Consider the following 27,074-nt stretch of genomic DNA (forward strand, 5'->3'; position numbering starts at 1 on the left):
CTTTGTGAGCTTTTCACACATCTCCAAGAGCCAGAGATGAAACGTGCTGCATTTTGCCCCGATTCTTAGAGTTCCTGCTTCCTCACTACCATAGTGATTGCTAAAGCAGTCGTTTTATTCTTGAATTAATATTAAATCTCAGTTCTGGCCCTTATTAGTGTTGTCCTTAATCCTCCACCAGGGGGAGTCTGTTTTGCAGGACAACTGAGTGCAATCGAACTTGAGGGAGACCACGAGGTCAGGTGGTGAACACAAATACAACATCCACAGCAGCGAGCTGACTGAGCTGTACTCACTGTAAGCATGGCTCTGTACCACTGCAGTGTAACAATTTTATTAGAAATTAGTGTTTGTTTCCATCACCTGTGCAGAACAACAAAGACTTGTAGTTGTATGATACAGAAGACGTTCCCTCATGCCAGGACCTGTGCCATCCATTAGGCAGACCCGGTCAGATAACAAACTGAATAAAACCCAATATTCATTCATGTCCTTAACAGCAGGCTTCCAGTTTTTGGAGAAACTGATGAGAAGGTTTGACCTTCATCCACACTTTTTGTTTACCTTTCCCCTGGACTGCTCAGAGTTGAAAAATTCATACAAATAGTGTTTTCTGAATGGGGCTAGGAAATGCAGAATTCTCCAAGTCCTTATAGCACACAGTCTGATTTAAAAAGCTAAGATTACTTAATTGAGCTTAGTTTTTCTTAACAAGGAAATATTTTCAATCAGGGAAAAGTGTCTAGAGTCCCAGGAAGAAAGACTAGTCACTGAGCAGAGAATCTGAATGTCAAAGCAGTAAAGAGGTTACAGGAGCTGTGAAGGTCAAAGGACAATCATTAAAATACTTCAGTGGGGACCTGGGACTTTGAGTATTAAAGGGCATCAGGAGGACAGTTGAGGAAGTAGGCCAGTGGCCTCAGAATTATTTTCAGGCCAGTAGGCTCTGAAAAAGCCAAAGCCAGAATCTGGCCAAAGAAGTGGATTTGTCTTCATCTTATTACTTCACTGAGGGCTGGAAGAACTATTTATAGCTGATCACGAGGGTGCCTCACCTGAAAGTCTTTATACATTGTGACAAGTGTAAAATACCTGATTAGAATCACATTTCCCTGCCCCATCATGTCATTTCAGGTCCTTGTTGAGTGTCTATTAACCCTGGCCTGGCATTTGCCCAGAGACTCTGTGGAATCAGCCATGAACAGCCACTTAAGGGCTTATTGTAAGAGTATTTGAGAGCTGAACTTGATAACTTATGTCCCTTTCTGAATGAGTGGGTACTGCTAAGTGGCTATGCTGCTTTGTTACTTGTTAGGCTGGCTGAACATTCCTTCCTGGTGGCATTCCTTTGGAAAAGAATTCAGATAAGAGCCTCCCAGGGGCCAAGCCAAACAGAATGAAAACCAAAGCCCTGAAGAGGAACTTGCATCCTTGCCTAAGAGCTGGTGCGTGGCATCTCCATGGCTAAGTTACCCAACAAGAAAGAAAGGAAGAAACCTTTTAAGGGGCTTAGGCTGCTCACATTATCCTGTGTTAGAGACTCACGCTGGGAAGAACCCCCATCCCCAACCAGGACACAAAACCAATAGCATTAATTGGGGGGGGGAGGGGGGCGGTGTACAGCCAAGCACACGCCATTTCTGCACAGGGCTGCAGAGAATGCAGGACTGTCCAGTGGTCATGGGCCCCACAGCCTTCCTGCTGTAGCTCATGCTCCTAGCCCCTAAAACGGTTTTGGCTTTATAGTAAGGACATCATTCCTTGGAGCTGACAGCAAGAGAATCAGAAAGAGCAATCATGTTAGCCCCGAGGAGTCAGTTCTGTGACTCTAAGATGTTGGGGCAAAGTGTCCTTTCTCACAGGGGCGTTACTAGGACCACAGGTCCCATCTTACACATCCTTTCTCAGCACTGTCTGGGCAGGCTGTTTGGCCAGCCTGGCAAAGCCAAAACTGGTCAGTGTTTTGCTGCTTCTATTTCCTCCCTCAGATTGATTCTGCGGGAAGAGGGGATTAGGGTCAGAAAAAGACAACATAGGTCAGGAAAGAATACAAATCTCCTGAACAAAAGAACAAAGTGCTTTAAAGAAATAGATCCCAAAGGCATCGAGACAGGTCCAGGGTCTTAGCATCCTGGAGGGGTAGCAAGAATACCCAGTCCCTCATTATTAGACCTATAACTATTCATTTCCTAGATTATTTTAAAAAAACACCTCATCAAGCCTGTGCTTAAACATCTTAAGAGAAAAGGAGCCCCACCTTCCAAGAAACTGGGCCTCCACAGCACCAGCAGCACCTTCTCCACAGAATGACCCCACTTCCCGTGGGCCTCAGCTAAGCAAAGGGGCGTTCAGCAAGGGCCAAGGGGATGCTCTTAGCAGGATGTGGGCACATTAGTCCATTCACCCCAGGGGCAGAAGCAGCTCCGTCAGACCGGAAGGGAGATGCTGAGCAAAGGGGCCAGGACTCAGTCATCTGGAAGTGCTCAGGGAGCAGGGCAAAGGAGTGTGGTCCCTCTCCTACTCAGGCCCTCTGACCTCGCAGGCAGGGCCTATCATGCCTCCGGGTGCTGGAGCAGAAGCCCAGCCAGCAGCAGCGTGGGGTGGCCAATGGGGCAGGGTTCCACAGGAGGGGAGACAGGGTGTCCCATGCCCTGACTCCCTGAGGGTTTTGTCAGTCGCGATGGGCAGACTGGTGGCCGAGCTGGCGGTCATCATAAGTGCTGTAGCGTTTGACATGGATGCGACGGACCCGGTCCCGTAGTTCAAAGGTCTCCTCATCTTCACTGGGGGAAGCCTGGCTATGGCTACGGCTTGTAGCCTCCAACAAGGAGTTGTCAGGGACTCGCGGGGTCTCGTAGAGCAAGACGTTGAGTGTCTCCTCATAGATTCGGGCCTCTGGAAATTCCACCTGGGGTGAGGGTGACAAGAGGACTGACTGAACAAGATCTCATCCCAAAGAGGGAGCAGCATGTCAGGGCCCCTGACCCTGTGCTGGCTCCTAAGGCCTCCTGACCTCTCTCAGGAGACAGCTGGCTTTCTGTTTCCTGAGGCCGAGGCAGGTCTCCCTCGGAAGGCGGTGTGAGATGCACATAAGGATGCAGAAGACTAGCACCATCCATGTCCTACCGGGTCCCAGACCAATGGACTAGTATGTGCAGAGGTTCGGGCCTTGGCTTTGAGGTTAGCCTAGGTACAAATACAGCTCAAGTACTTAATAGCTGTGGGGCCTTGGGCTTCACCTTGCTACGCCTGAATTTCCACCTGTATAAAATCATGGTTAATATCTACCTCGGAGAGCTGTGAACATTAATTGAAAGATGGATAGGCATGCATTCAAGGCTCCTGAATTCTAGACTAACTTGTGTCATCTTGAGCTTCTGTTCCCTCATCTGCCAAATGGGGAGAATGACTCTAGTCTTGCCTCTCACAGATGTGGTATGTGAGTCAAAAAGTTCATGGAAGAGAAAGCACTCAGGAAAGTAACAGGTGCTGTTGCCACTCCCACAATGTAACCAACCCTCCCAGAGACTGCCCCCTGAATCCTCACTCCATTGCTATCTGCACATGGGAGCTCCCAGCCCAAAAAAATGACAGGAGGAAGCAGGGCCACCTCCTTGAGCTGTCCTTCTCTGACCCTCTAACCGCCCAGCTGTAGGCATTTTAGTAGCCTGGGGGTCAGAAGGTAATACATGAGCGTGGCTGCTTTGAGCCCTTCACATGCCCATGACTGCCCCAGAGGAGCTGCCCTTCCACACCAGCAAGGCCTGGCCGTCTCCGGAACATACACTCTGGTGGGCAGCTACTCTCCGGGGAGGACACCGACCCTCACAGTGTGGGAGAGCGGGGTTAGCTGAGCTTATAACGGTCACCAAACACATCCTTCACGCATGCCTGGCACTCTGTTGTTACTGCAGAGGCTAAGCTGACTGAGCAGGAAACCCAAGTAGCAGGGGCCAGAGAAGAGATCTCAACAGTTATTTCCACTATACTGCACTGCTTCTCTTAAGAATGGTCTCATTTTCATAATAGCTCTTAAATTTGCACTATCATTCCCCTGTTTGCAAATGAGGAAACTGAGGCTCAAATGGTTTAGATGGCTTATCTAAAGTCAGAAAACTGGTAAATTGTGGCGCCAGAATTCAACCTGAACTGGGCCAACTCCAAAGACCCGGTCCTTCCCAAATGACCAGAACAAATAGTTTCATGCCATTCCAAAGCCCTCTTATATTGTTTTTTATCCTTGCCTATCACCATCACAGAGAGCAAAATGGATGCCCCTTTCACTCCCTGGTGTGTGTCCTGCCCCACCCATGCAGAGGGAAGCCCCCTACCTTGGTCTGCTTCTTCTCCGTCGCATACACAATGGAGGTACAGCACACCTCTGCCAGCTTGCGACCCTGGCCGTAGAATGACCAGCAGCAGATCTCATCACCGATGACGTCCTTGATGAAGAGCACACGACCGTTGAAGCGCAGGGAGAGCTTGTCAAACAGCTCAATGTTTTTCAGTAGGTGGTCGTCGGAGTTGCTGAAAAACCCAGGGGGGCCAGCAGGCCTGGAAATGAGGTTCCGCACAGGGAGGACACTAGCTGGGCTCTCCCGCCCCTCCCCCAGCACGCTGAAAGGAGGAAAAGTCAAGATGCCAGAGGGCACAGGAAGAGAAGCGTCACTGGGCACCTTCTGGGTTTGGGGGCCTGCGCAGAAAAGCAGTCGAGTTGGTTTTAAGTTAAAGCAGAGAGAACTGAGGGAGGGAGGTCTCCTCTCATTAGGCCTGGAAAGGAGGAGGCTTGCTGCTATCTTAGCAGGATTCTTCCCTTGCTGTGAGGGTGATGCTGGCAACAAAGAGTCACTGGGAAGATTTGGGACTGACTCTGAGCCTGCAGCCTCCTACAGCCTAACTGACCTGTTGAGAAGACGGGGGGGGGGGGGGGGGGGGGGGGGGGGGGGGCGCAGCGTGGGGAGGGGTAAGGGGGAAAGTGGCCTAGGACAAAGGTTGGCTTAGGAGGAGTCCCAGCCCACTGGTTTCCCAGTGTCCCTCCTCCACCCGACATAGGATAATGCTGGGAAAACACCTGGCATGCAGCCTGACATGACAGATGTTAAAAGGGTGTTGCATGTTCAGTCTCGTCCATTCCAGCCAGGGCTCTGCACCAAGTTCCAAATGCCTCTGCCCTGATCTCCCTTCTACTCTCTGTCCTTCCCTCCTTAGACCCAGACCTGGCCAACCATGCCAGGAGTGCAGGTGGCTTCCCTTGGTCTGCTGCCAAACTTCCACTCTGACTGCTTGTCTCTTTTAGCTGCTTCTGCAGCCCTTCCTCAAGGCCCTCCCCTCAACCCCACCAACGCCACCCGCCACTGATGCCCACCTTACCTGGTGTAGGAGTACTTGTTGTTGCTTCTGTTGTACAGCAGCTTCACCACAGGCTGTGAGGGAGGAGAGTGTGAGGGCTGGGCCAAGTCCCGGAATCCCCTGCCCGAGCCCTCAAGTGTCCCTCCGAGATCCCAGTACCTTGGTGGAAGATTCGATGAGCCTCTCCTCCTCCTTCAGGGAGGTGATGATGGGGATGTTGCACACAGGCTGGTAGGAGTCCTTCTTGTCCTGGGTGACACAGCGAGAAGCCTCTTTGAGGTCTGTTTGCCAGGCTTAGCCAGGCTTTCCCCAGGAACTGTCAAAGCCCCTCTGCCATGGCCAGCCCTGCTTGCTGAGGCATCAGACAGATTAGGAGCCCCTGGTAAGAGAAACTGCCAGCTGGCAAGCAGACTCCCATTTCTGGAAAAGCTAAAATGCAGGTATCCAGGCTATAAACTAGCAGCGGGGCCTAGTCATAGGGCCTGAGCGCACCACCTTACAGAACTGACTGGCTGCCCACTTGCTTGGCCTGGGCAACACCTGGTGTGTGTGTGTGTGTGTGTGTGTGTGTGTGTGTGTGTATTTTTTAATATTTTATTGAATTTTTACAGAGAGGAAGGGAGAGGGATAGAGTTAGAAACATCGATGAGAGAGAAACATCGATCAGCCCCCAACTAGGGATGTGCCCGCAACCCAGGTACATGCCCTTGACTGGAATCGAACCCGGGACCTTTCAGTCCGCAGGCCGACGCTCTGTCCACTGAGCCAAACTGGTCAGGGCAACGCCTGGTATATTTAACTAGGTTGGACTCGTCAACCATGCCTGCCACACAGCCTTCCAGGAACTGGACTCATGTCCCTGAAGGAGGGGGCCAACTCCCAACCATGTCAAGCAGCCCCAACTCTGCGCCATACCTGCAGGGCACTCTGGCACATGTTCACCAGGCCCTGAATGAGGTAATATTTCGCTTCAGCCATCAATTCCTTGATCTCTTGACGGTTCTGAGGGAGGATGATGGTGTCATCACGGAGGTAATTCAAAATGGTGCCGAAGTGCTTTCCACATCGGTCTATGAGGATCCAGCCTAGGGATTCAAATGGGCCCCAGAGGGTGACTGTTTGCCTCCAGGTACCTCAGAAGCAGGCAGTAGCAAAGGCCACCTGACAGCCTGGTGACAGGTGGCAGAGAGCACACGAGCATAGAGCCCACAGCATAGGGTAACAGAAAACAACCTCAAGCTCTTAAGTCCATTGTTGCTCTCACTCCTCCCCCTGAAACCAAGAACTGGCACATACGTAGGAGAGACAGGCCCCCAGGCTCTGTGGAGGCCTGCAGAGGTCGAAGCACAGGAATGCTCAGCCCACCTCCTGACAACACAGAAACCACCAGCCCTGTTTGCCTCTGCCCACTGCCCCGCCACTATGGTGATGCTTCTTATGAGAATCTAGTCCTATGTGAAGAGAAAAACAAAGTATGGATAGCCTCTCTGGGAAATGGGTGCGTAGCCATACAATAATCTATGTGCAGTGCCAAATAGAATTCTGAAGCTTGATTAAGGATGCCAGGTGGAGTCCTGTACTAGGTGAACTGGAAAAGTAAACCTAGAGTCTATATATGCCAGGCTTAAGCCCTGCCCTGAAGTCACACCCCCAGGAACGCCTCCTTCCCTTCCCACCTAGCCCAACAGCCCCGATACCTCACCTTCCTTGTCAGTCAGCACCTCCATGCGCCCGCTGAACATGGCCTTGAGCATGGTGTCATGCCGCGTTAGTGCCCGCACCGTGGTGTAGTACAGCGAACCGCCCACGTTGAGCTGGACGTATTTGTTGCCCAGGCTTCCTCCCTTGAAGCCGCTTAGCTTGGGCTTGGCCCCTGAGGCTGGGCACAAGCAGGTGTCCCCTGACATCTCCCGCTTCAGGTAGATCACCACACGGCAACAGGTGGGCTTGGAAGGTTCCGCCGTGGTGAAGGGTCACGAGTGAGTGGCCAGTGGAGGTGAGAGCCTCATACTCTCGAGGCTGTGAGCAGGAGGTGGGAGAGAAGATAAGAGTCAGCAGGGGACAAAAGGAGAAACACTGACCATCCAGTCATTCTGTCCTTGACAAGTCAAGATTCCCTGGCAGAGATGAAGGCCCTAAGCCAGCGGTTCTCAACCTGTGGGTCGCGACCCCTTTGGCGGTCGAATGACCCTTTCACAGGGGTCGCCTAAGACCATCCTGCATATCAGATATTTACATTATGATTCATAACAGTAGCAACATCACAATTATGAAGTAGCAACGAAAATAATTTTATGGTTGGGTCACAACTTGAGGAACTGTACTTAAAGGGCCAGAAGGTTGAGAACCACTGCCCTAAGCAATAGTAAGAAAGATGCTCCTGCTGTTCTTTATGGTACCAGGAACCACTTGTGGGAGCACATCCCAGAGCCCAGAGCTGGTCACGTCACCAGCCTCCCTGAGACTCAGCTCTGGGCGGCAAGGAGGACAAGCAAGCCCTTGGAGCCAGTCAGAGGAACAGACTGGGCAGGGCAGAAGTCCTTACCCTGGGGATCTGCCAATCAGAGTCCAGTTATTTTCTTCTCAAGATTCCCAGGATTCAAGACTTCCAGTCAAACCCACTGGGAATTCAGCCTGCTCAGGAGTTTCCAGGAGCCTGAGGGACAGGGTATGCTTCCTTTTAAAGATTCCAGACCCAGGAGCAGCCTGTGCCAGTGCTTATTTTGAGTAACACCGGAGTCTGGCTTCAGGAAGGCGAGTAGAAGCAGCCCAGGAGAGCATGAAGCGAGTCGGGCTGGAGGGTCCAGCCACTGTTCCTGGCAGAGGTGACCCTGGCTCCAGCAGGCGCTTCCTGACCTTCCCGTTTCTTGGCACCAGCCCTATCCTAAGTTCCTGAAATTGTCACCATTTTTCAGGATTGAACAACTACAGGATGGCTATTTTTGCTTCTTTTCCTGAGAAGGGGCCCAGCCCTATCTCTTCCTCAGTTCCTTTCCAACAAGAATGGGAAGAAAGGGCTAGAAAAGACCAGATGATAAATCTAAAATCAATTAAGTGATTTGGAAATTGAAAGTAAAGCTAGGTCACTTTTTTTTATTTAGATTTTGTTATATGTCTTGGTTTTCTAAAGAATCCATACACTGAAGAAAAAAATAATAGAAAACATTCATTGCATTAAGTGTTCCAGGCATTTAATATTTATTAACTCACTGAATTCATTCAGCAATAAAACAATATTGAGTTCCTATTAGGTTAAGCAGTAGGGATAGAGAGGTGAGAAAATATCATCCCTGTCTTCAAGGAGTTCAAAGCATCATAATGTTAACAAGAATAAATATGATAAGAGTTAGCATTTACTAGTACTTCCCCCTGCTACGTGCCAGGCACTGGAGATACAGAAGAGAACAAGGCATGGCCTCATGGAGCCTGCATTCTAGTTGGTGGATACAGAAAACAAGAAAACAAATAAGCAGGTAATTCCAAAAGTGAGAAATGCAATAAAGATAAAACAGTATTTTTTCAATACATATTTTTTATTGATTTCAGAGAGAAAGGGAGAGGGGAGAGAGATAGAAACATCAATGATGAGAAAGAATCATTGATTGGCTGCCTCCTGCAGGCCCCTAAAGGGGATCAAGTCCACAACCTGGCATGTGCCCTTGACTGGAATCGAACCTAGGACCCTTCGGTTCGCAGGCCGACGCTCTATCCACTGAGCTAAACCAGCTAGGGCTAAAACAGTATTAAGAAAGTGACTAGGGCCAAAGCCGGTTTGGCTCAGTGGATGGAGCATCGACCTGCGGACTGAAGGGTCCCGGGTTTGATTCCGGTCAAGGGCATGTACGTGGGTTGCGGGCACATCCCCCGTGGGAGATGTGCAGAAGGCAGCTGGTCGATGTTTCTCTCTCATCGATGTTTCTAACTGTCTATCTCTCTCCCTTCCTCTCTGTAAAAAATCAATAAAATATATTAAAAAAAAAAAAAGAAAGTGACTAGGGAGATGCACTAATCTAGATAGGGGACCAGGGAAAGCCTGTTTGGGAAGGTGACATTCCAGCTGAGGTCTGAGAGGATATTCCAGACGAACGGAAATGTAAATGCCAAAATGTCAGGTAGACACACGTTTTAGGAACAGAGTTAAGGCCACAATGGCTGGTGCATAGAAAGAAAGGAAGACCAGACCATATTAAAGAGTTCTGATTCTTTACGAATTGCAATGGGAATCAATTGGATAGTTTTAAGCAGGGGACTCCGATATGATCTATTTACATTTGGGAATGTAAAGACTTCCAGACAAACCTACTGTGAGTCCAGCCAGCCTAGAAGTTTCCCAGGAGTCTAGGGACAGGATACACTTCCTTTATAAAGGATCCAGGCTCTGGCTGCTGTGCAGAGAATATATTGTAAGGGTTCAAGTGATCCAGGGGGAAGACCAGAGGAAGCAGTAGTCTGGGCAAGAGAAGAATGGTGAAGGCTTGGACTATAGTGGTGAAAATGAAAACAGGAAAAAGTGGAATTAACTTCATTTAATCATCACAACATTCAAAAGTTTACAGTTGCGCATCATCTCTTGTAAGTGCAACCCAGAAACAGCGCACTGGTTTTCCCAAGTTTACTGCTCCATTCTCCAAACTTAGCAAATGCCATTCACATTTTAAAGCACTGAATATATGTTGGTCTGTCACACTGAAATCGTCCCTGATAATTTAGGTAGGTCCCTGGAAAGGATTGCCCAGGAAGGGGCGGAGCAGGTGCTGTGAGGTACTGAATTCCTCTGATGGCTTGTCCAGGTGACTCTCATTTGCTTCAAGGACACAAAGAACCCTCACCTGAAGACTGCCCGATCAATAAGTAACACTAGTATGGGATCACCTTACCTTCCTCAGCCCACCCCAAAGGAACAAAACCACCCCTTAACAGGTTTCAACCAGTTCTTGTGTGTTTTGTGTCTAGCATCCATTTCCCCAGGATCAAAGAAAACACACACTTATTCCGCCAAAGCAAAGCAACTCAAAGACTAGGTTGTTGCCAACAGAGAAAGACAAACCCAAAGTTAATCTATTCTTTTCCTACAAAGCAATTGCTAGGAGCCCCTGGGTGACGTCAGCTCAGATTCTGTCCATACCAATGGGTTCCAGGAATTCTCTGGCAGGTAACGCCCAGAAAGTAATTCCTGTGAGAATGAAGTTTCCACTGGAAGCCTCAGTGCTCTTCCTTCCGGACTTTGTGTGCGGTATCTGGGGGTGCCTGAGGCTGGGGGCGCATCCGTGTCACACTCAGCGAAGCTAAGGGGAGCCCGAGCAGAATCAAGGGCAAACCACCTCGGCGGTGGGAGGAGGGAGGGGTCCTAAAGGAAGAACACTCAGCAATTAGTTACACACGGGGAAGTGGGACGTGCGGAGAGACGGCGGGTCTAGCAGAAATCCTAAGTGTAAAAATCGTAGGCTTCATCCAAAGGGTCTGGAGAAATTAAACAAGACCCAAACTCTCTGTGGCCAGTGTAGTCTTTCCCAGCTCGTACCCCCGCTTACTACCGAGAAACCGAGACCCGGACACAGAGACACAGACAGACACCCACCCCACCCCACCCCACACATCTCCCCTACGCTGTCCCACGCCTTTTCCCCAGGACCAGGTGGGGCTCTTTGCTCCAGCGCGAGGCCCGTCCATCCCTTCCCGTCGCCTATATCGGCAGACCCGATTCTTACCGTCCCCAGCGGCGCCTCTCCTGTCAGGTGGGTTGCAGGCCGACACCGTACGGCCCCTAGGATGTGGCCGCCCTTCAAACAGCAATCCCGGGCTGTGAAATCACATCCTCCAACTGCACACTCCCTCCCGAGCTGCCGCCCAGTGGGGCGGGCCCAGGAGCCTGAGACTATAAGTCCCGGCATGCCCAGCATCCAACCAGGGGAGAGGGAAAAGTCCCTAGCAGCGGTTCTCAACCTGTGGGTCGCGACCATCAGAAAACACATATAGCATATCAGATATTTACATTACGACTCATAACAGCAGCAACATTACAGTTATGAAGTAGCAACGAAAATAATTTTATGGTTGGGGGGGTCACCACAACACGAGGAACTGTATTAAAGGGTCAGGGCATTAGGAAGGTTGAGAACCACTGCGAGAATATTCTCTGGAGAGCCCACAACTACTTCCGGAAGACTTTCTGGCGCAAAGGCCTCTGGATCTTGTAGGCAGCAGTCCCACTTCTCGGGCCTCTGTTTCCCAGCAGGCTCTTCGGGTCAGGCGGGGTAAATGCTTCCGGTGTCAAGTAGTGACGTTATGCGTACACAGGTCCTGTAGCCGTGGCAGCGGCTGAGGCTGGCGGGCCAGGTACCGCTGCCGCGGATCGAGAGAGAAGCTCTCTGCCAACCTCAGCCTGGGCTGCCGCGCGCCGCCGCCGCCGCAGGGTCGGAAGGTAGGCCGTGACTCCGGTCGGGAGACGTGGGCGGACCCGGGGCGAGATAAATCCGACAGGCCCGCGCCTCGAGGAAAGACCGTCCCAGGCGGAAAGAAACGTGGGAATTCCGCCCAACTCTTCGGGAGCGGTATTACACGCCGCGTGGGCCTGCAGCTTTACGCGCGGGTGCTCACAACAACCTTGTGAGAAAACGGGCTCAGATAAGTCCAAGGAGTTTACATAGTGAAGACAGCCAGTTCCACCACCCAGACCTTTCTGACTTTCTGCCCGGTGCCCTTTCCCTGTGCCCCATGGTGAGCTTCCTCGCGGCGCCTGGCATGGACCTGGGGGAGCCCGGGGCGGAAAGCGTGTCGCCGCCCTCCTCCCGGGGAGCTCAGCCCGGCTCTTGCGCCCGGTGTTGCTCAGAGGCTCAGACGCGCGAGTGGTGGGAGTTGGGAGAGACCGGATAGTCAGCTGTGCACCCTCTCCCTTCACCCCGTCTCTGGTCTTACCCATCGCATTCAGCCCTACCGTTGTCTCCAGCCAGAAACACGGGGATCTTGTCTGACTCTTTCCTTCCCTCATCCCCGAAGCCCCTGCTACTACATTCAGTTAATCCTTTACTCGGTCCTAACAACTCGACTTACAAGACAGCTCAAATCGGAACACTTTTCTGCAGCTCCCCGCCTTGGGGACTGTAGTCACCTGCTCTGTTCTCACAGCCTTTCATTCCACAGTTGCTGAGTGCCGGTTATGTGCAGGCCCCACGCTGGATGCTGGGGTTACCGTGATGAACTCCCACCCTCGTGTCCTCCAGCCCAGTCTCCGTCCTGGGCCACGGTGGCCTCTCTAAAGGCAGATCTGACCATGTCACTCTGTTGAGAACCCACTGGCTGCTCATGAAGCCTCTGATAAAACCCAAGGCCATTACTGCAGCTTTCAGAGCCCTTCCCGCTCCAGCTCCAGCTCCCTTCCCTAGCGGCGTCCTGTCCCGCGCCCCCTCTCGTTCAGTTGTTGGGATGTGTTTAATTTGTCACAGCTTCAGGATCTTCACACATGCTTTCCCCTCTGCCGGGAATGCCGCCTCCCCCCTTCACTTGACAAACTTTTGGGCATCTGTTAGGTCTCAGCTTCAGTGTCCCTTTACAGAAGGCTTTTGTGACACCCCCACCCCCATAAGAAGCATGTGCTGCTGCTGCCGCATCCCCTGGCACCCTGGGCCTCTCCTCATACTGTTACCATCATTTGTGATGATCTGTCTACTCTTCGTCCAGAGCTCAGGAGCTAGAGCATGAAAGCATTTTCTTCACTCTTCCGTCTCCAGAGCAGGGGCTCAGTAGGTGTCTCTGAATAAATTCGTGCTCTCAGGGAAGGGAGCAAAAGTTGACGCAGATGTTTGCTTCCACAGGTTACTTGGAACTTTCTAGAGTAGTTGATCTGGTTAATCCCCCGGTAGGTGTTAAGGACTCAGAGTATATGTGTAAATGTAACAAGTAGGATATTAAAAAAATATGAACAAATATTTTTTAAAAACCTGATCAGCAGAGTTGGTGTGGCTCAGTGGTTGAACGTTGACCCCTGAACCAGGAGGTCACGGTTCGATTCGGGTCAGGACACATGCCAGGTCAGGACACATGCCGGGGTTGCGGGCTCCATCCCCAGTGCGGGGAGTGCAGGAGGCAGCCAATCAATGATTCTCTCATCGTTGATGTTTCTGTCTGTCTGTCCCTGTCCCTTCCTCTCTGAAATCAATAAAAACATTTTTAAAAAAACCTGATCATAAGGAAGCTCTGGATGATTAAAATGTTTCAAAAGGAAGATGCTCGCCAGCTTACTTGAGTGGATTCCAGGGAGGCCACAAGCCTGGGCCCCAGTCATACACAGACAACCTGTGGACGTGCATTAGTTGGCCCACACAGCTGTGGATGTGTTCTGTTCCTTACTTTGAATTTTTGAATTAGATACTTTCCTTTAAAAATCAGATTCCATATGTAAATCTGGATTTCTGGTCCTCTTGAAAATCAGTTCTGGCAATGGTGGGACTTAGCCCGCCCCCCCTTTTTTAAAGATTTTATTGACTTTTTGAAGGGAGGGGAAGAGAGAAACCTTGTGAGACGAAACATTGATCGACTGCCTCCTACACACCCTCTACTCGGGATGGAGCATGCCACCCGGGCATGTGCCCTGACTGGGAATCCAACTGGCCACCCCCAGGTCCATGGGCGATGCCCAACCAACTTGGCCACACCAGCTTTTTAAACCATTGATCTTCTGATGGTACACGTGGTCTGGGCAGTCAGTCCCAGAATCACCCCATTCAGAACAGAACTTCTCTAAGGAAGCTGGGAGGGGAGGGTTGGGCTGGAGGAGGTGGGAGCAGCGGGAGGGCTGGTGCGGGAGGGCTGGTGCGGGGCCAGGTGGTGGTAGCGTAGCCTTTGGAACCCCTGGGGTTTGGAATTGGTTTAGCGGCCAGTGGCTAGTCCTGAAGAGCATCGACTTCCTTTCTAGACAGGGCATGTGTTTTTTTTTTGTGTGTGTGTGTGTGTTATTTTAAAGCCAGCATGAGGGTGAGTTTTCAGTGTTTCTTTCCAAGAACTGAGGCATCCTTTAGACCAGGAATGCAAGGTGGCCTGGGAAGGGAGGAGATGTCTGTGCTGGTTCTCTTGCCGACAGAAGAACCCCAAACTCAGCTTGGCACACAGGGTCTCTCTGATCTGGCTCCTCCTGACCTTTCCAGCTCCACCCTCTGTCCTTTCATCTTCTAGGCCCTTCCAGTGACGTCAGGCTGTTGTTCATGCTGTTCTCTGCTTGGAATGCCTGCCCTGACTTCCTTACTGTGTGTTTTCTGCTTGAAAGAGACTGACCCAACTTTGGGTCCCGGTTCAGGCAAGCGCACAGTACCCCCTGGCATACATTGTGGGCAATATGCTTACTCCTGGCTTATTTTTTAACCCTGATTTTTAATTCACCCAGACTTTCTCTTCACTTGCTTTTTGTGTTGTTGCAGTTCTGCATTTGAAAAGCTTTTTCGTGTCCTTTTGGGTATATAATTGGGGATAAATAAATATGCTTATGGCTAACAACTTAATTCAAATGTGAACTTCCTCAGGCCAAGTTAACTGTTCTCTAGTGCTTTAGTGATATTTCTGTAAAAGCACTTAACACAGTATAATTTTTCAGTTTACGTGTCTGTCTTCCTCCAGCTAAACTGTGCTCCTCCAGGGCGGGTACCATGTTGCACTCATCTTTGTACCCCCAGCATCTAGCGATGTTGGCATGTAGTAGGCACTCAAGAAATATGTGTTGAATGACGATGCCTGTGACAAGCAACTGGACTTTATTCTTTCCTGACCCTTGATCCTATGACACATCTCCTCCTGGCTGCTACTGTCACTCCTTCAGAGCAGATCTTCTCTAGAGAACCTGGAAGGGAAACAGGTGAGGCTTAGAGAGGTGGAGGCAGAGGGACGGGGGAGTCTTCGGAACAGCTGGGGTTTTGGCATTGGTATCTGGGGGCAGGAGTGGGCTGGGCTGGAAGCAGGCCTTTCTTTGGATGGCTGGGAAGTGATCATGGATTGGGGTTGCTTTCTTTACAGCTATGGCCAAGGACATCCTGGGGGAAGCTGGGTTGCACTTTGATGAACTGAACAAGCTGCGGGTGTTGGACCCAGAGGTCAGCCAGCAGACCACAGAGCTCAAGGAAGAGTGCAAGGACTTCGTGGACAGTGAGTGTCATTTGGGGAGACTCAGCTTTGAATTATTCCAACTGTGCCCCATCCCTGCCTCCCAGCTGTTGCTCTTGGCCCAGCCAGAATGGAGCTGCTGGCTCCCTGAAGGTTGACCCTGACCTTTATGAATTCCCATGTGCCACCCACCTTATCTACCTGCCCTCTTCTTATGCTCTCATGTAGTCCCACAGGGAACACCCGTCAAAGCAGACGCTGAAATGCTGAGAGGAGGGTGTGTTTTGAGATATGCCATCATTGATTTTTTTGCTCTCAGAAACCTTAAACTTCATGGGAGCAGAACTATGGCTTGGGAGTGGGAAATAGAGTTATGTACTGGTGACTTGATTTCTTGGGAGAAATAGTATTCTCAGTAGTGGGCTTGTCTGCATTGGGAGTAAAAGTTGATTAACTGGAGTCCCTGGAAGCAGCTCAACAGACCCCTTGAAAACATCTTTTAACAGGAGATACCCAGGACACCTCCTGTCCTAGCAGCCAAGCAAGACCAGTGGCTCGAATAAAGAGCAGGTCTAGCTAGAGCAGGGATCTCCGAGCCTTCTGGGGACTGTAGGCTGTGGAGAGCTCACCCGGTGAAGGTAGCATGAATTCTATTGCCAGCCTTCTGGTTGCTGGGAATGCTGTCCCATCTTCTTGGGCCTTAGCTTACTCCTCAGGAGTGGGGGTTCCTCCACACCCAAGGATATTGAAAAAAAGGGAATGGGAGATTAAGCACTTACATGCTTTGAGTTCTTTATTAGCTGTGGTCACAGTGGATAGCCCCACCATCAATTGAAATCTAGTGTATCTGTGGCTACAAGAGGCAGCTTCCTGTCCTGAGGCAGTCCTTTCATGAATGTGGCCCTTTGTACCTCCTGGGGGAGGTGGGGGGGATGGCAGGATGGGGTCCACCCATAGAATAGGTCCACCAGGGCCTTCATAGCCTGAGGTAACAGCAGCTAGGTGGTCGTGGGGGCTCAAAGTCCAGATACTCCCCAGTCTAGCTCTGGACATGGCCGGTCATCTCTAGCTCCAGACCAAGGGGGGCAGAAGTCAGACCAGCAGGCACCAAATTGTTTGGATGCAAATTAGCAGGGGCAGTCAGTCCTTCCCTCGCTGAAAGGGAGCACTGAGGGAGAGTGATGACACTGAGGAAATAAAAACATTTTCTTCTTCCCCCCAAAGAAATTGGCCAATTTCAGAAAATAGTTGGTGGTTTACTTGAGCTTGTTGACCAACTTGCAAAAGAAGCAGAAAATGAGAAGATGAAGGTAAGATCAGCATGCATTTTATCTCAATCTTGGCCTGGGATCCTAGTTCACTAGCCTGTCATCTTCTGCCTTCTTGACTTTGTGTGTGTGTGTGTTGGGGGGGGGGGGGGGGGGGGGGCGCGGGGGGGGAGGTTGAGGAGGATGTTCTTTTAATAAAACAAGATTTTAAATAACATTTCCTATACAAGTATCAACTCATGTTGTACACCTGAAATATTACATGTCAATTATACCTGTTTTTTAAAACAATTCCTGGTCCAATTAACCTACTTTGAATTCTCATATGCCGGTACACTTTGTCATTATTTCCTTTAATCGTCACATCACTGAAATAGATGGTTTTATCATCTTATAAATGAAAATGTACAAAGTATAGATGACTTGGCAAAGAGCACTAAATGTTCCAGACCCTGGGGATACTCCTAGATCTGCCTCAGAGCTCTAGGCCAATTCTAACTTCGGAATCCTGAGGTTAATCCTTTCTTTTTCCCAAAGCTCTGGGGTTCAACCTTCTTTTCCCTTCTGGGCAGTAGGTAGCCCCAAAGTGGTGCTTACCCAGTTGAGGACTTAACACTGAAGATGGTTTGAATGAAGCCATGACTTTCTTTGGCAACACTGTTCTTCTAGGCCATTGGTGCTCGCAATTTGCTCAAATCTATAGCAAAGCAAAGAGAAGCCCAACAGCAGCAACTCCAAGCACTAATAGCGGAAAAGAAAATGCAGCTCGAAAGGTAAAACATTATGTAAAGCAAGGTCTTTAACCCACTGCAGTTCTATTTTTCCTTCTTAACAGTCACCTCTTATCCTTATTCTTCATTTTTCTCCTAGAAAGTGTCTCACTTGTCATCCTATTTGAAAGTTTTAAAAATAAAATTTGGTGGAAAACTCATTAATATCAAATCACCTGTAGTAGTTTGAGAGCGTGAAGACTCAGGTAGCTAGTGGGCAAAGTGGCTGGCGGAGGACCCTCTAAGGGCGAGGATTTCTCATGGTGGCCCCGTGCAGGGCTCTGCACATCTAGTCTTCTCTCTCTTGCCCTAACTTCATTTAACACCGTTTCTTGGAATCATTTAAGTCATCTATATTCTTCTCTAGAAGAATTAGTCCATGGTTTATTTCATCCATTTTTAGGGCTTCTAACAATTTTGTTTTTCAGGTATCGGGTTGAATATGAAGCTTTGTGTAAAGTAGAAGCAGAACAAAATGAATTTATTGACCAATTTATTTTTCAGAAATGAACTGAAAATTTCATTGTATAGCAGGAGGGTAGAAAAACAAAAACCTCTGTACCATTCCAGTGACTTTGACTGATGACCCAAGTATATCATGTGAGATGGTGTGTGAAGGATGCATCGTCTCTGAAGGCAATAAAACACATCTGGGGCGGGGGCTTGTTTCAGATGCCAGTGCACATCTGGTAGACGCCCTGCGACCGCGGTGGCCCAGGTTCTCACCTCTTGCATTCTTATTCTGAAATAAGCAGTCTGTAAACTTTGATTTTTTTTTTTTTTTGTAAATTCAAAGCTTTGGAGAAAAAATGCAATAAATTATTGTTTTCAAATGGCTTATCTACCTCTTTTCCTGGTGCCCTTGAAGTGTACACTTAATCACTTGTAAGAGAACCTTGGACTCTCCAGCCCCTTGTCCACAAAACAAACCAGGCAATGGCCAGCAGCTGCCTTTATTTGGACTGGACACGAGTCAGAGGACACTCCCAATAATTAGAGTAATATGGCTTGTGAGCAGAACAGGCAAGAGGGAATTGACTGGAACCAATTTCTTCTGTTGTCCATGTGTTCATAAATCTTTTTTTTTAAGTTAGCTTTGAGTATGAACTTAGAGAAAGCTAATGGAATACCAGGTACTAACGTGAAGAGACCTTATATGCACACAGTGGACATGTTATGCCCAGCTGTCCCCCCATTTGACTGAGACAAACAAGGGGAGGAATGATTAAACTATTAGGAAGAACGTAGTTATCCAGAAGGCAGCACACTTCCAGGTCAGGTTTGAGACACCGGACCTCAGAGTAGAGGGACTCCTGTCCGCTGGTCTGTAAAAAGACAGGACTAAAGTTTGGAAAGAAGATAAACAAGGAGACTTTTAAAAAAATCTCTCCTTCTGGGACGAGCCGTTTAAAACAGAAACAAAGCACCTTCTGGTTTAACCCCTATCTGACCGAAAGGTCAGCCAGGGCTGAACCTTGAACCTCTTGCAGACTATTTTCTCTCTCCTCTCCCCACCGGGGGTACAGGCAAGAAAACAACATAGTTTTTAATGAATATTGAAGAGGCATAATTTGAGACTTAAAAATGGCCTGAAACATCATACTACTCATTTTGCTGAATAGGGATTTGCTGTAGAGAATCTTGAGTCAAGGGGTTTAGTCACATGCATGTTGTGGATCAAATAACTCATGAAAATGCCAAGCAGGATATGTTTCTTAGAAGTTTATCCATTTCTGGTCTGGCCCTGTTTTTGGTAATTCTGCAATGGAACGTGGGCACATGGTGAAGGTGGCCCGTCCTCAGTGAGGGGTCTGTGCCAGTGCCCGTGGAAGGTGAGAGTTTATGGCTCCTGCTGCTGGTGTTTCAAATGCTACGGAAGACATGGGTTCCGAGCAGTTTTCCTTGTGTAGTTCTCATTTTTTCTTTCTTTTCTCCTCATATCTGTAGTAGGGGCTCCGCAACATGAAAAGGAGAAGCATAAGAGGGATGAGGAAGTAAGGGGCATAGACAGATACGAGGGTTAAGCGTTCACGTAAAGTCTTAGGCCCTTGTCCTTTGAAACCACTGGCTTTCGAGAAATCCTCCAACAGAAATGTGCAGAGAATTGGAATCAGGGTTGTCATGGTGTGGGCTGAGTAGACGATGGCGGCGGTGCGAATCCACTTGCAGCCTCCTGCAGGTGTCGGGAAGAGAGATAAGCGTTAGGTCTGCCCATGACTCCAGGGATGCCCATGACACGCCCCAGGACACCTCTGACTGCTCCTTTCAGCTGAACCATTCTATCTCCTTTACCAAGTGGAAACAAATGGAAAACCAGATGTGTTATAATGCTGCCTAAATGTGCAAGTTTTCCAGAGAGCCAGGGTGGGAATTGGAATTTAATTCAGGAAAACTCTAGGGCAGTAAAAGTTAAACCTGTTTTGTCTGGTGTGTGTGTGTGGGCGGGGGGCGGAGGGGGGGGGGCGGCGGCGGGAGGGCGGCTGACAGCAACATGTCTGTTAAGTAATTGTAGTATATGTAGGTGAGAGGATCAGTAGATTCTGCCCAGAGATGGATTGGGAGCTGCAGTGGGAGATAAGCTCTACAAGCTTAGTTACCACATATGTCGGTATGACTACTTTCTTCATAACAGCATCAGACATATGGGGACGCTGTAAGAATCATTTTTTATAAAGAAGTTAACCCTCGGAATTAGCTTGATGCTACTACTTACAAGCCAGCATGATACTACCTAAAACAGAAAAATGAAACCCAATGATAAAAGAAAGAAAAAGCAACAAGTTCAAGCTTTAAGGAGCCTCAAGTGTCCCGTGTGAGAGATGTCCAGTTGGCTGAGCAGTTATGCAGCCCAGCCGACCACAGACATTAGCCTGAGCCACATGAGGTCCCTTTGTAGGAGCCATCCTGGCCGTCCCACCACATCCTCCACCCCCTCACCAAGCACAGGGCCCCTCCTCTCCCCTTTGAAGATACTTTCCCCAAGATTCCTGGGACCTGATTTGAGCAGGAATGGGATTTCCCCACCAGTCACCAACCTTTGAAGAAGGCATATGTTGCAATGGGAAAGAAAGGCAGCTGAAACACAAGCTCGCAAAACAGGAAGGATTTAAACCACACTGGGGGGTCCTGCAGCAGAGGGTCTTTGAATTCCTTAGCGTACCACGTCAGCAGGTTCCTCAACTGCAAAAGATCAAGATCACAATGAATACCACCACCTGGCGGGGTAGGCGCAGCAGCTCCAACCCCCTTGGCAGCAGATGGCACGACCAGCTGACTGATACAGCCTAGGGGTCATTTAATAAAAAGCTCACTAGCTCTAACCCAAATGTTAGCTTCTCCAGGAAGTTTCCCTCCGCTCCTGCAGCCCTTGGTGCCACCCAGCATGTGTGTGACTCCATGGCAACACTTACCGAGCTGTGCTGCCCTTTTCAAAAGCAGTACCTGGCACTGAGTTTGCTGAATGAACACACAAACGTGACATACCTGCCAACAGCATCGTTCTGTATAAAGGAACGACAAAAACCATCCTGACATGTGCCCTTTCACAATAGCAATTGCATGCCGAGCTCTGAGGGCCAGATACCCTCAAATACAGAAATGAACTGAATATGACTGGGGAGGGGGCAGTGATGGAAAGGCGGTAAATCGAACCTCTGCGAGGACGCAACTTTAGGCAATTTAAAATTGTCGTTCTCCCCCCCACCCCCTAAAATATATTTTTATTGATTTCAGAGAGGAAGGGGAGAGGGAGAGATAGAAACATCAATGATGAAAATCACTGATCGGCTGCCTCCTGCATGCCCCCCTACTGGGGATCAGGCCCACAACCAGGGCACTTGCCCTGACCGGAATCGAACCCAGACCTCCTGGTTCATAGGTCGACGCTCAACCACTGAGCCACGTAGGTCAAGCCAAACTGTCACTGACTCCCTAGTTTTTTCTTTTAGGAAACCAGTAGGATGTTTGTAGAAGAACAAACTCTGCTCCAAACCACAAACTATATAGCTTCTAGGCTACGTCAAAGCCTGAGTAGCAGTCTTCGTTCTAGCTCGGGCCCCACCCTCATAATTATGCTGTCAAATAAGAAGATACAGATCCATGCTGACTTGGCTACTGGCAGAGAAAAGAGGGCTGGAGCTGCCCATTCTGTGCTTTTTAAAGAGCCCCCGCAAGGCCTCGGGCTCTCCACATAAGTGTGTTGCATTTAACCTCCTGGAAATGGCATGGTTTCAACACACCTGCCATCAAAGCCAAATATGTATTTATATTAATAAATAAAGGCAACTTCCCAAGTAAGAATTTAGCTTACAATGGAAAATCTAAAGATATTCCTGTTAATTTTTAGTCAGAAGATAAAGCTCACTATTGTTAAATCGAGGTCTCATTGCTGTGAGTGAGCTTTAAGCAAATATCCAGAGACAAATGTTCTGTTAGCACATTAACCGGGCTGTGTGGCTCAGCTGGTGGAGCGTAGTCCCACGCACCAGGCTGCCGGCTGCATTCCAGGTAAGGGCACATGCCTGGATTTCAGGCTCCATCCCCAGTAGGAGGCATGCAGGAGGCAGCCCATTGATGTTTCTCTCTCCCCGTCTCCCTTCCTCTCTCTGAAATCAATTAAAAAATATATTTAAAAAACAAGACAGGCTCTGTCTAGATGACCAATCTATTGACCAAGTGATCTCTCAATGTGTACTTGATTGAAATTTAAATTCGCAGCAATACCCTTGGCTCCTCCTGAGCACTTTTCGGGATAGTAATGCAGTAGAAAACGTTCACAAACAGGTTAGGTCCCTGCACCTCTCCTGGGCTCTATTTCCTGGCCTGTAAAACAAGCAACTTGGGTCCTGGCTGGTTTTGCTCAGTGGATAGAGCGTCAGCCTGCGACTGAAGGGTCCCAGGTTCGATTCTGGTCAAGGGCACATGCCCAGGTTTTGGCTAAATCCCTAGTAGGGGCGTGCAGGAGGCAGCAAATCAATGATTCTCTCTCATCATTGATGTTTCTCTCTCTCTCCCTGTCTTCTTCCTCTCTGAAATCAAAAGTGTATTTTTAAAAAACCCTATGCTTTAAAAATAAATAAAATAAGCAAGTTGGATTAAGTTTTTGAAGATTTTCTTTGCTTTCCAGATTTACTTAGAAAAAACCTTTAAAAGACTTACTGCAGAATTTAAAAGGCATTCTGGTTCATTTGAACTTCATTTTCCATTCCATTTGTATACAATCTCTCAGATTTACCTATTTCATAAATCCAGGCAGATTTGTACAGTACTGTAATTTCTAAGGGCTGCAGGATGGGATTAGCAAAATTTAAAATAATCACTCAGCTCTCGGAACCAATTAGAACACAACCACCTGCCCCAAAGTCACCTAACAGCACGTGACGCCAGGAGGAGGGCAGGTGGAAGGCCAGGCACAGGCCTCCAGCAGGGTGAAGAGCATGGGACCTGAGTGCTGGCTCTGGACCAAGCACTTAATCCCACTACGTTTGTTTCCCAGCTACAGTACCGACCTCACTGCTGGTAAAATAAAGTGAGTTAGTACATACAGTCTTTAGAACAATGGCTAGCACAGAAAGATTATTTGATTGTAATTAATACATATCTGGAGATATTCAAGTTTAATCCTGTTAACATCTCAGCATGCAAATGGTCATTAATAAGAACTAATCTTATTAGGTAGTAAGACCCCCCCCCAAAAGGTAATAATAAAACTGTTTCCATTTATATATCTCAGTCACATTTCACTCAACTGAACATTGTTATCCATGAAAAACATTTACCTGACCTGTGCACATGGGATTCTCAACCAGGAGCTGCTGAACAATTTGTACTTCTCTAACTTAGAATGAGGTCACAGACCGACTGCAAACCTAGATGCTCACCTGTTTTTCCTTATTTTAACAGCCGCAATGCTACCCAGCTGCAAATGATACTATAAGATGCTTCCCATCCTCTCCATGTTCTAATCTAGTGATTTTCAATCTTTTTCATCTCATGGCACACAAACTAATGACTGAAATTCCAAGGCACACCAAAAAAAGGTATCGTTTGTCAATCTGACAAAAAAAAAAGTCTAATTTTGATTCACTCACACTGGAGAGCTATTGTTGTGTTGGCTGTTGTCATTTCTTTAATCTGACAATCCAAGGGAAAAGAGGCCCGTGTCCCTGACTAAAAAGTCAAGAATTGCATATTTTAAAAATTCTTGTGGCACACCGGTTGAAAATTGCTGTTCTAATCCAAAGTAAATTCTTACTGTTTCATAATAGTTTTTCTAAGCGTTGGGCTGGTTCAAACCAAGGAAGATTTTTTAGCCCAAACATTATGTGGGCTTTTAAGTTCTAGGGAAAAAATTCTTCTACTTGAGGAAAAGCAACAAATGTTAAATTTTGGCATATTTCCAAAGAGAATTTGAGAATAACTCAAAGCTTCTATTATTATTTTCCACAAAGAGAAGCAACAAAACTATCATTCCCCACCCCAGAGCAACAAAAATGACTAGAGATACAGGCCTTCCAAGCCAGGATGCCCGTTCCTAATGCCTTCAAAACAGCATCACACACTCAGTCAGTCTCTCTCTCTCTCTCTCTCTCTCTCTCTCTCTCTCTCTCTCTCTCACACACACACACACACACACACACACACACACACAGGGTTTCTGGCCAGATCCTGCCTACATTGGCCCTTGACCTTTTATATTAAGTCAACATTAAATAAAGCTGAGAAAACTTTACCCAATCAAATATATAAATTTAAATGGGGCTATGCTAGACATATTTTAATTGTATTTTGTGAGTGGTGAGCAAGGACTTGTGGAATGGCACATTCAGAAAGGATACAGAAACTAACAGCTGTTAAGTCTGGAATAACCTGGAGTAACATATTTGTCCAATATTAAGAGGACTCATACCATTACAGATTTCAAATAGGCAGCCTGCCTGAATTTTGTGGGCCACAAACTTTGAAAACCACAGACATGGCTCTCCTTTTTTCAAGGCAACTAAGGCTAATGCAGAGCGTGGACAGCCTGTTTGGAAAGAGTCTGTGCTGTCTAGGTCTGTGTGGTAGGCTGAACGGCCCCCCAAAATATCCACATCCTGATCCCTGTGAATGTACCCTTACTTGGCAAAACAGAGTTTGTAGACATGATTAAATTAAAGATCTTGAGATAGGAAGATTACCCTGGATTATCTGGTGGGCCCTAAAGGTAATCCACATGCAGGGCAGAGGGACATTGGACTAGAAGAAAAGGAGGCGGAGTGATGACAGAGCCGAGGCTGGAGTGTGTGGCCACAAGCCAAGGAACACTGGCAGCCACCAGAAACTGGAAGAGGCAAGGAACAGATTCCCAGACCTTCCGAAGGATCCAGCTCTGCAAGATTCGTTTGGAATGCTGACTCCAGATACAAGAGAATAAATCTGGGTTGTTTTAAGCCACTGATTTTGTTAATTTGTTATGGCAGCAACAAGTTAAACTAATATACCCTGTGCATACTTAAGCTTGTAATTTAACCCAACTCTCCTACTTGACTACTGAGGCCACAGAGCCCGGACTTGCCCCAGACACTCCAGCATTTCTTGGAATAACCGTCCCCAGTCTGAGTCCATTGCCTGTGCCTGTCACACACCCCCTAAGGCAGTGATGGCGAACCTTTTGAGCTCGGCGTGTCAGCATTTTGAAAAACCCTAACTTAACTCTGGTGCCGTGTCACATACAGAAATTTTTTGATATCTGCAACCATAGTAAAACAAAAATTTATATTTTTGATATTTATTTTATATATTTAAATGCCATTTAACAAAGAAAAATCAACCAAAAGGATGAGTTCGCGTGTCATAGGTTCGCCATCACTGCCCTAAGGTTTTCCCAAGAAAACATAGGTCAGAGGACTTCCCGGTTACGCTTGGATCTAGAAGTAAACAAAGAAATATTATGGAATGGGGGTACACTGCTGAGTAATGGCTCCTGACCTTCTGAGGAGGGTCAGACACCCCCTTCCTCCCAGGAAAAGTTGATGGAAGCTATAGATTCTCCTTTCAGAAAACGCAAGGCGCACACATGTTGCAAACACCACCAGGAGTTCACGGACTTCAGGTTAAGAAGCTGCTCTGCACAGAACAAGCATTTAAGAAGAAACAGAGGGAAAATCATATCCACAGGTTTACCAGTCAGGCTTGCCCACAGTTCTACAGACAGACTGCTGACACACAGAACCGAGGACAGGGATTTCATAGAAGAAAGTTACACAAGGTCCAGGCGTGAAAAGAACTGGAAAAATGAAAGTCTGGAGAAATAACAAGCATTGAAGCAAAGTTTGGGGTAAAGAAAACTCCCCACCAACCAGGAACATGAGGCTTTGCGCCTGTTTCCACTCAGGTGATCCCAATGGAGAGGGTCGATTTGAAAAGGCGTCACTATTGCTGAGCCTTGGAAGTTGCTGAATTCTGATCTTGAATGACCACCTGCAAATGCCCTTTTGACGAATCGAATTCTACTTGGATTATTTCTTTGGGATAAGACGGTATTTTAAAGCTCTTCCAAGAAACACAACTTTAAAACAAACCCAACGCGCGATTTACACACTGATTCATCCACGCTGCTTCCCTCAAACACTGACAAGTGACCCGGGTGGTGCGAGCCTTTAAACACGCCCGGGAAGAACTGTTTTTGCAGGAACGGTGTTTGCCCCCCGCGCCTGTGGGAGGGTCTGGGGGAGACAAAGAGAACCCCGAGGGGGATGTCGAGCTGAAAAGTAAGTTCAGGCCGCAGCGCTGGCAGGAGGGCCGGGGAGACAGAACGGAAACCCCGCCGCGGGGGCCACAGGGGCCGCGGGAGGGGGGCAGGAGCCGTGGGAACCCGGGCACCGCCGCCGCGCGCGGAGGGAGGCCCCGCATTCGGCGACCCGCGGCCGGGACCCGGCGCCTCACCTCGACGGGGTAGAGTTCGCGCGGCAGCACCGCCTGCAGGTCGAAGAGCAGGGTGATGGGGATGTGGGAGAGGAAGTAGAGCCCCAGCAGCCACTCCAGACCGCGCCGCGCACTCGGGGTCCCCATCATCCGTTGGTTGGGCCGCGGAGGAGCAGAGACTGCGCTCGCCGCCAGGACCGCCGACGTGGGAAGAGCGCCGAGCCCGCGCCCTCCCGGGACCCGCGCCCGGCCGCTCGCCCCGCCCCTCCCGAGGGCTACGCAGGACGCTGCCATTGGCTGCTGAGCAGGAGCGCGCGTCTATTGGCTCGTCTGAATGTAGCGTGTCGGGAAGTCAGGCAGGGGCGGGGCTCCCGGCCGCCACGCGGAGGGTGGACCGAGGGGCGTGCGGGGTGGGGAGGGCGGGCGCCCACCGCGTGTCCGGCAGGGCTCCCTGGCGGCGGCCCACTGTGGTCCCCTGTCGCTCGTTAGTCCCTTCATCCATGCCCTCCGTTCAGCGCTTACAGAGCGCCTCCAGGGTGCTGGGCCGTGGGCGCTTGTGGAGATGGAGCCCCAGTGCGTGGGACTGTCCCAGACGGGGCCGAAAGGACCGTGCGCTGTGATCCACGGGCCGGCCGGGCAAGATCCCTGTCCTGCCCAAGTTGAGGGGTCCTGGAAGCCTTCCAAGGGATGCTAGGAG

At 49.0% G+C, this 27,074-nt stretch overlaps 3 protein-coding genes across 5 annotated transcripts; 1 reads left to right on the forward strand and 2 right to left on the reverse strand.

Moving 5' to 3' along the window:
• Window positions 1–318: 318 nt before the first annotated feature.
• TNFAIP1 (TNF alpha induced protein 1) lies at window positions 319–11,197 on the reverse strand. The gene is made up of 7 exons (XM_070395031.1): window positions 11,058–11,197; window positions 7,052–7,368; window positions 6,265–6,434; window positions 5,509–5,598; window positions 5,371–5,423; window positions 4,332–4,527; window positions 319–2,908 (listed from the first exon to the last, which is right to left on the reverse strand). Exons 2-7 carry the CDS (start codon window positions 7,254–7,256, stop codon window positions 2,672–2,674), a joined length of 951 nt encoding a protein of 316 aa, XP_070251132.1. The 5' UTR covers window positions 7,257–7,368; window positions 11,058–11,197; the 3' UTR covers window positions 319–2,671.
• Window positions 11,198–11,631: 434 nt separating this feature from the next.
• Window positions 11,632–18,310, forward strand: IFT20 (intraflagellar transport 20). 3 transcript variants are annotated; one of them, XM_070393193.1, is made up of 6 exons: window positions 11,632–11,770; window positions 14,956–15,190; window positions 15,349–15,477; window positions 16,660–16,745; window positions 17,373–17,476; window positions 17,978–18,310. In XM_070393193.1, exons 2-6 carry the CDS (start codon window positions 15,115–15,117, stop codon window positions 18,054–18,056), a joined length of 474 nt encoding a protein of 157 aa, XP_070249294.1. In that variant the 5' UTR covers window positions 11,632–11,770; window positions 14,956–15,114; the 3' UTR covers window positions 18,057–18,310. The 3 variants fall into 3 exon arrangements, with proteins under 3 accessions (XP_070249294.1, XP_070249293.1, XP_070249295.1); XM_070393192.1 differs by having other exon boundaries at window positions 11,634–11,770; window positions 17,902–18,310; XM_070393194.1 differs by lacking the exon at window positions 14,956–15,190 and having other exon boundaries at window positions 11,636–11,770; window positions 17,902–18,310.
• Window positions 17,950–26,602, reverse strand: TMEM97 (transmembrane protein 97). The gene is made up of 3 exons (XM_070393191.1): window positions 26,399–26,602; window positions 20,509–20,653; window positions 17,950–19,646 (listed from the first exon to the last, which is right to left on the reverse strand). Exons 1-3 carry the CDS (start codon window positions 26,525–26,527, stop codon window positions 19,387–19,389), a joined length of 534 nt encoding a protein of 177 aa, XP_070249292.1. The 5' UTR covers window positions 26,528–26,602; the 3' UTR covers window positions 17,950–19,386.
• Between the last annotated feature and the right edge of the window lie 472 nt (window positions 26,603–27,074).

This window comes from Myotis yumanensis, unplaced genomic scaffold, assembly GCF_028538775.1.
Source record: "Myotis yumanensis isolate MYYU_CA2020_CCGP unplaced genomic scaffold, mMyoYum1.0.hap1 SCAF_16, whole genome shotgun sequence".
NCBI lineage: Eukaryota > Metazoa > Chordata > Mammalia > Chiroptera > Vespertilionidae > Myotis > Myotis yumanensis.